At 44.2% G+C, this 12,342-nt stretch overlaps 1 protein-coding gene across 2 annotated transcripts; it reads right to left on the reverse strand.

The window, feature by feature from the left end:
- Nucleotides 1–2,447: 2,447 nt before the first annotated feature.
- TUBB6 (tubulin beta 6 class V) lies at nucleotides 2,448–10,901 on the reverse strand. Of its 2 annotated transcripts, XM_051611775.1 has the most exons (4): nucleotides 10,794–10,901; nucleotides 10,056–10,164; nucleotides 9,116–9,226; nucleotides 2,448–4,091 (listed from the first exon to the last, which is right to left on the reverse strand). In XM_051611775.1, exons 1-4 carry the CDS (start codon nucleotides 10,848–10,850, stop codon nucleotides 3,028–3,030), a joined length of 1,341 nt encoding a protein of 446 aa, XP_051467735.1. In that variant the 5' UTR covers nucleotides 10,851–10,901; the 3' UTR covers nucleotides 2,448–3,027. The 2 variants fall into 2 exon arrangements, with proteins under 2 accessions (XP_051467735.1, XP_051467736.1); XM_051611776.1 differs by lacking the exons at nucleotides 9,116–9,226; nucleotides 10,794–10,901 and having other exon boundaries at nucleotides 10,056–10,137.
- Between the last annotated feature and the right edge of the window lie 1,441 nt (nucleotides 10,902–12,342).

A 12,342-nucleotide genomic window follows, 5' to 3' on the forward strand; every position in this document is an offset into this window, starting at 1 on the left:
ATAAATACCAAAACCAGCAGCCAAATCCAAAGGTGCTAAATCAGATTGTCTGTTTTATATTAGTTTGCCTTAAACTAAAGCTTTTTTTTTCCTCACCTCTGTTTACTCGAATACAGTTGTCTTTTTATAGTGATCTACTTCTAGTTGTCTACTGCATACTAAGGATTTATTAGTTGGAGAATTCAGCTGTTCAAAAATAACCAATACTCTTTCTATCCCAGAAGAGAGGGAAGCATGACTGGGTGTAGAGGGGTGGTTAAGTGAGGAAGGAGAATGAACCAAGCCTTTCTGCCAGAAAACAAATCCTTTAGGGCTTATGACTGAGGGAGCAGGTTAAGGGAATAAGAAGTGATTGATTCCATCTGTATGTTGCAACATTTTGGAAAGCGGTAGGATGACAAAGGAAAAAGCTGCCACTGAAGGGTCAGATGAAAGCTCTTTGCTTGAGTTACTTGAAGTAAATTGTTTATGGAAATTATTCTTCAAGCCGCCTTAGGTCTGGTTTGTCCTGGGAGCCTGTTTCTATGCGTTTGTTTGTGGCCAGGTGCTGAGCAGCAAAAAGGAGAGCAAATTAAGGTGGGCAAGGCCTCCTCTTAAGGTGGCCTCTTTTTTATCTGTTGAGGGCATCAGTTTTCCTCCCCCACTTCCACAGATTTTAGAAATTCCCATCAAACAGCTGCAAGTAAAAAGGTGTGAAAGAATAGCTAAGAAGTAGAGCAAGATCAGAGGATATTGTCTGGATTCCACAGGCTCAAAGTCCATGCTCTGGATTTCTGAGGCAGTGTATGAAAGGCAATACAGAACAAGCTGAATACCTTAATTTTTTAGGAACTCCAAGCTTCCTGACATTTTAAGTATTAACCCTTTTTTTCACACAGAATTTAGAGTTGGGACCTAGTTACAAATTCTGTATTACAATATGCAGCTCCACAAGCTGTAAGATGTTTCCTTCTACTTCATTCAGAAGCTACGCTAGTGCTTGAAGTCTGTGCTGCAGCTATATGACAGCAGGCTCTGAGCCTGTTACACACTCTTGTCCCTCCTGAAGCTACTAGCCTGCCATTTACAAAGCATCAAATACACTGCTACGTTTAATGGTTTTATTCCCCATGGATTTTTGCTTTGTACTGCACTAAATATTAATTTATCTTTAATGTATACTGTGTTTTAGCTAAACCTCATGCCATGATAAATACATAACCACAACGTATCACGTTATTTATAAAATGCATATTGAAAGGTGCTCTGTTGCTGTTCAGAAAGCCTTTAGGCATCACTCACTGTAAAGAATGTGTTCTCTGTGAATTTGCTGACTCCATCATGAGCCTTCTAAAGAATCAGCCAGGCCCTCCCAATCTCCACCTAGACACCTACGCCAAAGTCACGTTGGTCAGTATGTTCCAATTGCCTGTCTCAGCCCATAAAGTTGCTTTATATAAAAAAACTGGTATGTGACTAAAATTAGTTTAGTTCCATTTCTGTGTAGAATATAATTGGGCAGCAAGCTTCAGCTTGTGATTAGCAGTTGCCTGCTTCATATACTTCATAAATATTGTCTCACTCCCTGCATCCCAAACAAAACCTAACATCTTAGGAGCAACAAAACTTTGGAGATCACACTATATTTGTAAAGTGCCTTTTTAAGTATTGAGCAACACTTTTGCTTAGTAAGTGTATCTGAAGAGGAGAAGAAAAAGAGCTAATAGTTCCTGAAACATTTTAAGTTTGGATTTCCGGGAGGTTTCTACTTTGTTTGCTTGTTTTGTTGCCTAGAAACTGACCTAAATAGGACTTCATGTAGACAGAGTGTTCTCTGCTAGAGGCTCTCTAATGGAGAAGGGCTGTTTAATTGATATGAGAGGAAACATAAAGCATGTACTAAGAGCAAAAGCTCAACAGTCACTTTGTCAAGGCAGCAAGTCAGCTGGGTAAGACAGACCTTTCCATTTCAGCTTTAGTATAAGCAGATAAATTGCTGTTCATCTTTCATTTTGCCAGCTGTTTTGAATCTTGAGGATAAATACTTTTATTTTTACTTTAACCTTATTCTGTCTAGTGATTTTAACTTATCTTGATAACAAGATATCCATAGCACCTATAGGTGTGGTGAACTCATACACCTAGGTAGTGAGACATATCGACATATAGCCTGTATCCCCTCTCCCACCATGTTCTGTGGAGTAGCTGAACTTCAGCTCTATGGGCTGGGTGGAATGGAGATAACAATAGCACCAGTAATGGGTGACTGCCAGAAAGACAGGGGACCAGCAAGATACTGGGGTGCCACTTTAAACCCAAGGGTCCTTGAGGAACACATCACAAATTGATAGATTTCATAAATATTAGCTGTGAAAATCCAGCAGCAAGTGCTGAATTCACATAGCATAAATGCAGCCTCTGGCCTGCAGCTCACTGGGTATTTATGTAGCATTGACTTCCCAAAACACTTTTGTTTGAGAGAATACTGATCTTTTTTATTTGTTTTTAGAGGACTGGAGTCAAATATCACTGTTAATAGTTACTGTACAGAAGAGCTTTTTCTTCTTTTTATTATGAATAACTTTTGTTCCTCGCAGTTCAGTATTGTACATTCAGCACAGAATGAACACTTCAAACCCACATGATTTTCTTACTCATAATGGGACCAAAATAGGGCAGTGCTATTTCAGAGATTTTCATGCCTATTTTATGTCTTCTCTTGTACAATTTTAGGGATGACAAACATTGTTTGGAAAAAAAAATAGAATTCCAAACTAGTAATCCACGTTCAGACTCTTAGGCTGAAGTCTTACATGAATGTCTTGTGTTTGTCTCATTAATAGAAATGGCCTGATTTCCAAAAGTGTTAAATGTCCTCAGTTCTCAGTGATCTCAAAGGACTCTGAAGAGCACTTCTAACATCTGAAAGTCATGCTCCTTTTTTTTTTTCCTTTTTTTTTTTTTTAAGCCTAAATACTGATTTGTAAACCTAATTATTAGAAATCCAGGTTTGAGAATTTGCCTTGGAAAATAGCACACCTAATTTATTTATTCATTGATTTCTTCTTCATCATCTTCAAATGCTTCCTCTCCGTCATTTGCTGTTGCTTCTTGGTATTGCTGATACTCTGAAACCAGATCATTCATGTTGCTTTCTGCTTCTGTAAATTCCATTTCATCCATTCCTTCTCCTGTGAACCAGTGGAGGAAGGCTTTTCTCCTGAACATGGCTGAAAACTGCTCTGAGATTCTTTTGAAGAGCTCTTGAATAGCAGTACTGTTGCCAATGAATGTGGAAGCCATCTTGAGGCCACGAGGAGGTATGTCACACACTGCCACCTTGACATTGTTTGGGATCCACTCCACAAAGTAACTGCTGTTCTTGTTCTGGATGGCCAACATCTGCTCATCAACCTCCTTCATGGACATGGGACCACGGAAGACGGTAGCCACTGTCAAATATCGCCCATGCCTTGGGTCACAGGCTGCCATCATATTTTTGGCATCAAACATCTGCTGGGTGAGCTCTGGAACAGTGAGTGCTCGGTACTGTTGGCTGCCTCGGGCTGTCAAAGGAGCAAAGCCTGGCATGAAGAAGTGAAGGCGTGGGAAAGGAACCATATTTACTGCCAGCTTCCGAAGGTCAGCATTGAGTTGGCCCGGAAAACGCAGGGATGTAGTTACCCCACTCATGGTAGCAGAAACCAAGTGGTTTAAGTCACCGTATGTTGGAGTGGTGAGCTTCAGGGTGCGGAAGCAAATGTCATACAAAGCTTCATTGTCAATGCAGTAGGTTTCATCTGTATTTTCAACCAGTTGGTGGACTGAGAGTGTAGCGTTGTAAGGCTCCACCACTGTATCAGAAACTTTTGGAGAGGGCATGACACTAAAGGTATTCATTATCCTGTCAGGATACTCCTCTCGGATCTTGCTGATGAGTAAGGTTCCCATACCAGACCCTGTCCCTCCTCCCAGGGAATGAGTGAGTTGAAATCCTTGCAGGCAATCGCAGTGTTCACACTCTTTTCTTACTACATCAAGTACGGAATCAACCAACTCCGCCCCTTCTGTATAGTGTCCTTTAGCCCAGTTGTTTCCTGCACCAGTTTGTCCTGAAATGACATACAATAGGGAAAGAAAATAAACAAAATTATTGGTAATTTTATGTTTTCATGCCAAATGGATCCACATCTGCAAAAAAAGCTGCTATAAATCTGTTAGGTAGATAACAGTTTTACCTACAAGTATCTTTGGAAGTATTAACAGAAACCTTTTATACAGTCCTTTTGTCTCAAATCCCTGGTTGTTTTAATTTGTAGGTGTAGTGTTTTGTTAGTTTGATTTGTCTTGGGGTTTGGTTTTTTCACTTTAACCTTTCATAAATGCAAAGATGGCCTTAACTCCTTATTTTAAAACCTTTCATACTCCCAATTCTGCTTATTCCATAAACACACATGATTGTTTAATATTTAAATACTTCTTTGTTTATGAGGACCATGATAGATACAAAGCTGTATCACAGATACAGATTTCTAAATTAAAGGTTCTTGGACTGCTCCTGTGAGAACAGAGGCATTGTTGTCATTCAAGGATAAGGCTGGCCTTCAGAAGTCCTATTTAACATGTTCTATCAAGAACTATAGCTTTTAAAATTCATTATTACCTAGCCCAAATGCAAATACTGACAGAAGCTTCAAAAATGTTATTTAAAAAACTTGGGAGTTGTTAAGTGCCTTTTAGCTTTTACTGGTTTCACTACAAAGTCACTGTTCAGGATCTGCAAAGCAACTTGCAAAACTGGATTACTGATGTTTCATGAGCCCCTCATTTTCTCCCCAAGGCTTCGATTTTATTTTTATGTGCCACTCAGTATATTAAGATGGACAGTCTGGATCCTTTGTTATGTCCCTATTTTGTTATTATTTAGATAACAGGGAGGATTAAATAGGTTACCAGTTTTTTTAATACTTCTGTTCCTCACAGTGACTGCTACCTACATAGCACCACTGAACTCACTTAGTGGTAGGTCTCATGAGTAGCATTCAGAAAGAGCAATAGATTCTGAACCAGGTGTAGGGCTGCCAGATTCTGCATTGTTTTCCAAGACCTTCCCCTTCCTTCCTATTACCATGTCTCATTTCAATTCCCAGAGCAACTGCGTTGGTGCCAAACATATCAATCAGGGAAACTGGCTGCTGAGGTATTGTTTAAATATGATGGACTTTATTTTCACTGCATAAATGCTTGGTTTCCTCATGATGTATTTGGTTAGTTAATGCATTGTTCTACAGGTTGCTATATTTTTCTCTCTTTGAACCTCCAGAGCTCAGCACTTCCTGCCCAATTCCAGCTGGCCAAGGCATAAAGTAATATCCTTCCAGAATTAAACGTTTGTAACCATCTGCAGTTTTCTTGAGCAGATCCCCTGCTACAGATAAGGCAGCACAATAAAATGCACACTAACAAGCAGACATCACTCCGAGATGCAGAAGGATCCTAACAAAGCTTAATTCTGAGTTTAGACCTTTATTTTATAGATAGCCTAAGCATCACATCATCCTTCTTCAATGGGCAGTGAGATATGGAGAGAACGGAGAATAGGAACAAGGAACAAGGTAAGAGGAAAATGGCAATTACACTCACAAATGTATAAATGATATTTTCATGGGGGAAAAAAAACAATCCAGTAGAGACTCATTTTACTTGATTTTGCTTAGTTTGCAAATTAAGTTAGGAGGCAAAATGCCTAACACAGAGGTGGACATGTCCCTCCTTTGGGCTCTCCACTGCACAGAACTCCTTCGGTCTTAATTTGAATCATGCAGACCCCTGGATGACCACATGAGTACTACCACCATTCTCTGCTGCACCAATAGAATCTTTATATACTTAAACTGCTGAGTGGAACTGTAGCAGCAGCAGCTGCCTACACCAATACTAATGGCTTCCCCTCCAGCCCACAACTATTGGCTACTCCTGCCTGAACACTGCACTTCATCCACTAGTCAGCCAGCTGCCAAGGGCCTCTGACATTTTCATTTGAGATTTTCTGCTGTGCACATGAACATGCCCAGTAATCCAATCCTTCCAGACCCACCGGCTCGACAGCACTGTAAGACCACTACCACCACCACACGTATGTGTGGAACATGTTCAATAAGCCCTGGAAACTTAACAGTTCTTACTCCTGACAATACAGTACAATCTGAATATGTCATGGCCATGACAAGGCTGCGACACACCCGGAAATCTTGATAATGACACTGTGTAACTCTACTGGATAACCCTCACTTACTAGGTACCTACCAAACCTCCAAAGATCTTAAACACAAAATCATCAAATTCCACCAGGACTAAATCTCTAGGTGGAAAAAGAGCATGTGTCCACAAAAATCAGGTCTCAGCAGATCTACTGCCAGTCCTGGAAGCTCTGCACTGTATGCAGTCCATTTCATCCTGCCTCTGCTTTTTCTCAATGTGGATTTACCAAGATCTAAAAGAAGTCTACATAAAGCAGTCCCACAACTGATCTGCACTCTTTGATACATCCAGATCCTTCTACCCCTATTTCTTTCTCTAATGCATCATAGAGTAGGGTAATCACACATGCTCAGGTTGAGCTGTACATGCACAGAAGCTGTTTGACTAAAGGTCTATTTATATTTTAATTCCTAAAATGGCAAGTTTTTCACAGAATCACAGAATCTTAGGGGTTGGAAGGGACCTCAAAAGATCATCTAGTCCAACCCCCCTGCCAGGCAGGATCACCTAGAGCACATCACACAGGAACTTATCCAGGTGGGTTTTGAATGTCTCCAGAGAAGGAGACTCCACAACCTCTCTGGGCAGCCTGTTCCAGTGTTGCGAAATCTTATTTCACTCATTTCCTCTCTTTACTGCTTGAAATAAAAGACAAATCCAGAAAAAGAGATCAGTAGCTTTCACACTGACACTTCAAAGCCCAGTTGGAACAGCCTTGGTGTAGAACTAATGGTATGAGTTTAGAGAGAAGGCTAGCTCCCATGGCCAAGAGCCATTTTGTGGCTGCTCCCATCAGTTCAGCCAACTTAAACTGGGGTGGCATCTGTTCAGCAAAGCTAGAAAGGAGGTACACAGAAAAGAATAACAAATGAAAAAAGTACAAGTGACAAATGGTTAACAAGGGGAGACACATCAGAGTTCACAGCAGTTCCTGGTGAGCAATCATATGCTGTTAGAAGGCCAGGAGATCTGTGGCTCTTGTACAGCAAATTAATTCCACTTGCACTTCTTCACCTTTTGGAGAATTACGTTGTCAACACAAGCATTAAAGCATAGGGATGATTTTGTGTCCTTCACAATCTCCTGCTGGTCTGAGCTAAAACTACTGTATCCAGAGTGCATGACCACATATTCTATATACCTGATAGATTGTCCACAGTTACTTGCTACAGAGACATGGCCACATGCAGATATATACAAGCAGAGATAGAAAACACTGCCATGAGAATGAGCTCTAACAGCCTGGGATACAGCAAGTATGGAACTGCCAGCTTCTGCCACAAAATCCTTTGTGAGCCCAGACCAGATTTTTAAAAAAAGAAAACAAAATGCTTTGTTGGCTTTTGAGACAGATCATTACTTCAGCACTCAGGCAGCCATTCTGCATTATTCAGCAGGTTGGGAGGACAGTGGCTAATGTTGGCAGGGGCCTCTGTCAGATACAAGTTGATCACATGCTGTTGGTTCATTGTTAGTTTGTCAGGAAGGGAGTACGGTGAACTGGACTATTGTTGAAGACATTTAGAACTGATTTTGATCTGGTTTTACTGGTGGTATGCCAAACTGTAAAGCTCAAATTCTGGTATTTCCATAGGTCAGGTGAATTCACTTTCAGAGGGCTTGTGTGGTCCATGCAGGAGAAAGGGAATGAAAGGAAAAACCTGAATACAGAAACATACTTCATAAGGCTGCCCATGTCTTGACTTTTCTCCCCAAGCTTACTTCCACATGTTCTAACTTAAAACTTCTCTCAAAGAGATCTTTAACATCGCTGGCACGGAGTATTCAGAATAACAATACGGACAGCATTAAAAGTTTTGATAGTTAAGGACTTAAAAGTGACTCTGTATGGCTTCTTTACTCCCCGTCTCAACAGAAACAACCCATGCTGAAGTTTGTTTCATACCACCCAAATAATGTTTATATTTTGTCTGTCCCTGGCAATGTTCCTTCCTTATGTTAACACAATATACCAAACCAAGTTGCAACCTAAGCTTGCCTTTGACAGGAGGAAATGTTTTGTGGCTGGTGCAAAGCTGGAAACCAAAAGGACACAAGTTCTCATGGTACCTTTCATTCAGATTTCCTGTTTCAGTAAGTGGATCACTTAACTTTCACACACAGCTTCTCCTTTAGTGCAAAGGAATCAATACCACTTCTGTATTTTGTAAGGACACTATGAAACTTAATCCTTGTAACATGCATTTTTAATCTTAGAGGGAAAGAACTACACAAGTCCAGAGTGAAACAGTAAACACTAGAACAAACCCTCTGCAAGAACACTGCAAAACCAGAAGCTCCCCACATTTTCAGGATGTTCCTCATTATGTTGGAAAATAACCAAATAACTGGCTATATATGACGTTTTCCATATTACAGTTGGTGTTCCCCTACTGTTTACTATACTGTAAGGATCTGCTGAAAAAGTTGAATTACACAGCCTAAAACCAATTTAATGCTCAAGCATTTAATGTGAATTCAAGTGAAGAGTAATCTGGTTAGTTTGTGGTTCAGGTGGTATTTTTTTCCCCCTCTCCATTTTCTGCAGAATTTCCACACTTTTTTTTTTGTAAATAAGTGGTCTTCGAATTTCTCTGGAGTTCGTATACATGGAAAGTGAATATGCTCTTTCTGAATACCATAGGAAATTTCCAGAAGTCTGCTAATTCAAGGAATGATTAAAAGAAGAATGACCTTTTCAGTTTGTGGAATCTTTTAGCTGACTTGCAGATAAAATTGTATTGCTAAGCTATTAGGACTTCTCAGTATCAATGATCACTTCGGAATAGGGAGCTTAAATGCTTTATGACCATTCACTTGGTAATTAAACAGCTGCTGGACAGTTTTGTTTTTAAAAAAAGTGACATCCACATACCAAAAATGAAATTATCAGGCCGGAAGAGCTGACCAAAAGGACCAGATCGCACACTATCCATGGTTCCTGGCTCCAAGTCCACCAAGACTGCTCTTGGGACAAACTTCTGGGCTACAATAAAAAGCAAGTATGCCCTTAACATTCTGAAGTAAGCTAACACAGTTATAGCTCTCAATACATAAATGCACTATCTCCCATATTATGAGTCTAAGACAGATTGTACATACATAAACATTTCCTATACAGGAAGGTGGTGAAAAAAACAGTAACATAGGAACAAACCAATTCTCCTTGAAAAACAGACCTGACATCTTTTGGGTCCTACAGATTATATATTTTGCAAGCTCTTCTTTAGCAATACATTAAAAAATTGTATCCAGTTTAAATTGTTCAAGGAAACTCAGGTAACTAATCTTAATTAACTCAAGCTGGACAAAAGACAAAGCACTTGCAGGTTCACCTCAACAGACCAATTTTACACTTCAACACTAGACTGACTCAAATTACTTGAGCACCTTTGGAATTTTATTAATGAATCTCCATTGAGTTTTCAGTTACCTGTGTGGCCCAGCCCTCTGTCATGAAATCAGAATACTACAGATGCAGGTTCATCCTGCAATTGATAAGGCACGTCTGACGAAACAATAACATGTTAAAAGAGCAAACACCCAGCGTAGTGTTAAACAATAAACAAACCTCCACTTCCAGGCCCTAAGGACAATCCCCTGTGCCATTTCTGTCGACGTGGGGAGGTAACACCCAGTTACCAGTTTATAAGAATGCAGATAAATGGGGGGAGCTGGGATCTGCTGGGGGCTGATGGCACGTGAGGAGGTGACCAGATGTGTCAAGCAGCTTCACAAAACCTGTTCTCTCCCAGATACTTGCGTCCCTTCCCACGGGGTTCCCTGTCCCGTACCCCTCCCCAACCCACACTTACACGATGATTCATTATAGTAGACATTGATCCTTTCCAGCTGCAGCGCTGAGTCACCGACATAGCCTCCGGCTGGGTCAATGCCATGCTCATCACTTATCACTTCCCAAAACTAGGGGAGGAAGAGGAGAAGCGGGTTGGGAACTCCCCTGCGGGGCACCGGGGGCCCTGCCCAGCGCCCCGGCCCCATGGCGGGCGAGCAGAGGGCGGCGGCCCCACGGCCCGGCCGCAGCTGCCGGATTCCTGGCGTGCCCGCCGCCCCTCCCTGCCCGGGTCGGGACGAAGCTGCCGGCAGGGCCGGGCGAGCACCAGGACTTTAAACCCCACGGACCAAGCCCAGCTCCCCGCCCGGGCGGGCTGCGGCGTCCCAGCGCTCGGAGGGGGCTGCTCCGGCTCCTGCGGCCCCTCCGCGCTTTTGAGCCACGGCCGGGCCGGTTTAAGCATAAAAAGAATAAAAGTTCTGCGGAAAGAAAAAAATAAAAACAAAACAAAAAAAAACAAAGAAAGTCCCGTCTGTTCGCGGCGCTTCCCGAAGCCTTTTATGGTCCCGGGGAGAGGCGAGACGCGCGGTGCTCCGCGTCCCGAGCGCGCCCGGCGCCTCCGGGCAGCAGCCCGCCCGGGGAGCGGGAAACCGGCGGCGGGGCGGCTGGCGCAGCCCAGCCCCGCGGGGCCGGGACAGCCCGGAGCAGCTCCGAAAGCGGCGGGCGGGCAGCGGCAGCCCGTGGCTCCCCTCCGGCTCACCTTGGTCCCGATCTGGTTCCCGCACTGGCCCGCCTGGATGTGCACGATCTCCCTCATGGCGCTGCCTCTCGCTCCCGTCCCGCTCTCCCGCCGCCCGTCCCGGCTCTGCGCGGCACCACCCCCCGGGCGCCGCTTTTATGGCCTCTGAGGCGGCGCGCGCCCACCCCACCCCACCCCCCCCACCAACGGCCGGCGCCCCGCGCGCGCTCCGCCAACGGCCGCCCCTGCCGCCAGAGCCCGACCCCTCCGCCCCAGGGCCGCCCGGCCCCGCCCGGCCCCGCCCGGCCCCGACCCCTCCTCTCAGGGGCAGCCAGGGGCACGGGGCGTCCCTGCGGCCGCGGGGGTGGCTCCCGGCCCCGCCGCGCTTCCCGGCCAAGCCGTGCGTGTCAGAGGTGGGCACGACACCCGCACCCGCCCTCGCTGCCTGCGGGCCGGCGCCGGCGCCTCCTCCTGCTCCTCCTGGGCCTGCTCGCCCGGCCGGCTGAAGCGGCGGCCCCCGAAGGGGCGGGCGGACCTTCTGGGTGCCCCGCCAAGGGCCGTCTTCTTTGCACCGCTGCTTCTTGGGACGTGGCTCTGCCAAGCAGGTAACGAGCTGCTGCCTGAAACTTCTGACTGAGGGCAAGCAGTCTTTGAGGAGTGCCTTTCCTGAAAGCTCCTGTCACCACCAATAGAGAGCATGCCATGGAATGTGCTGGGTTTGGATAGCTTGATTTTTAATGGAAAGGGAGGCCTTCTTCCTTCTCCAAAGAAGGAAACAAGTTCCCACAACTCCTTTATCTCCTTTTTGTCCCTTCTGGTAGCTGTTGAATGGTTTCCCTGGTAGAGAAAAGCTGCTAGCCAGTAAGACTTTTCTGTGGGATGGCATTGTCTATGTATGTAGCACATTCTGACATATAGCCCTGGTGTGAGGCACGGATCTGTCTGTGCACAGCTTTCCTTCTGACTGCATCTTTGATGTTGTGCAAGAGCAGCCCTGAGGCCAGAGTTACTGAAGCTCTTTACCTGCTTGATCAAAGATAACCCAGTTGGAACTCTCTTGCAGAAGACTCTTGGGTGATCTCTCCAGCTCGAGCACAGTTAAGGTAACCTCCATCAATCAATAAATAAACACAAAATAACTCAAGATCTGTACGTAGGACGGGAAGTCACCTCCTTGTCCACTCTTACGTTGCTGTGATACGACTGATGTCAGCTAGACCATGTGCTCTTGGGCTCCAACATTGCCTTTTCAGAAATGTTTTCCAGTAGGTCTAGCAGCTTCTTGCAAATAATCTCTGAAGAGCCCCTGCACCATGCTAGACTGAGTCAAATGTCTTTCTGACATCAGTGAAGCAGCTGGAGGATCAGTGTGTTTGCCTTGCAAGCAGCCACTAGCACAGTATTTGATACTATGTGCCTATTTCTCTGTCAAAGGACTCGAATATATGTCCTTCTGTGTGTGATTTGCACTTTTGGAAGAGATCCACTGACAAGTAATTTGTTTAGCAGTGTGATTAGTGAGACCGCCTTAGGCTTTGCTTGAATCTATACGTCCTTGAATATTGCTCTC

This window comes from Apus apus, chromosome 2 (assembly GCF_020740795.1).
Source record: "Apus apus isolate bApuApu2 chromosome 2, bApuApu2.pri.cur, whole genome shotgun sequence".
Classification (NCBI taxonomy): Eukaryota; Metazoa; Chordata; class Aves; order Apodiformes; family Apodidae; genus Apus; species Apus apus.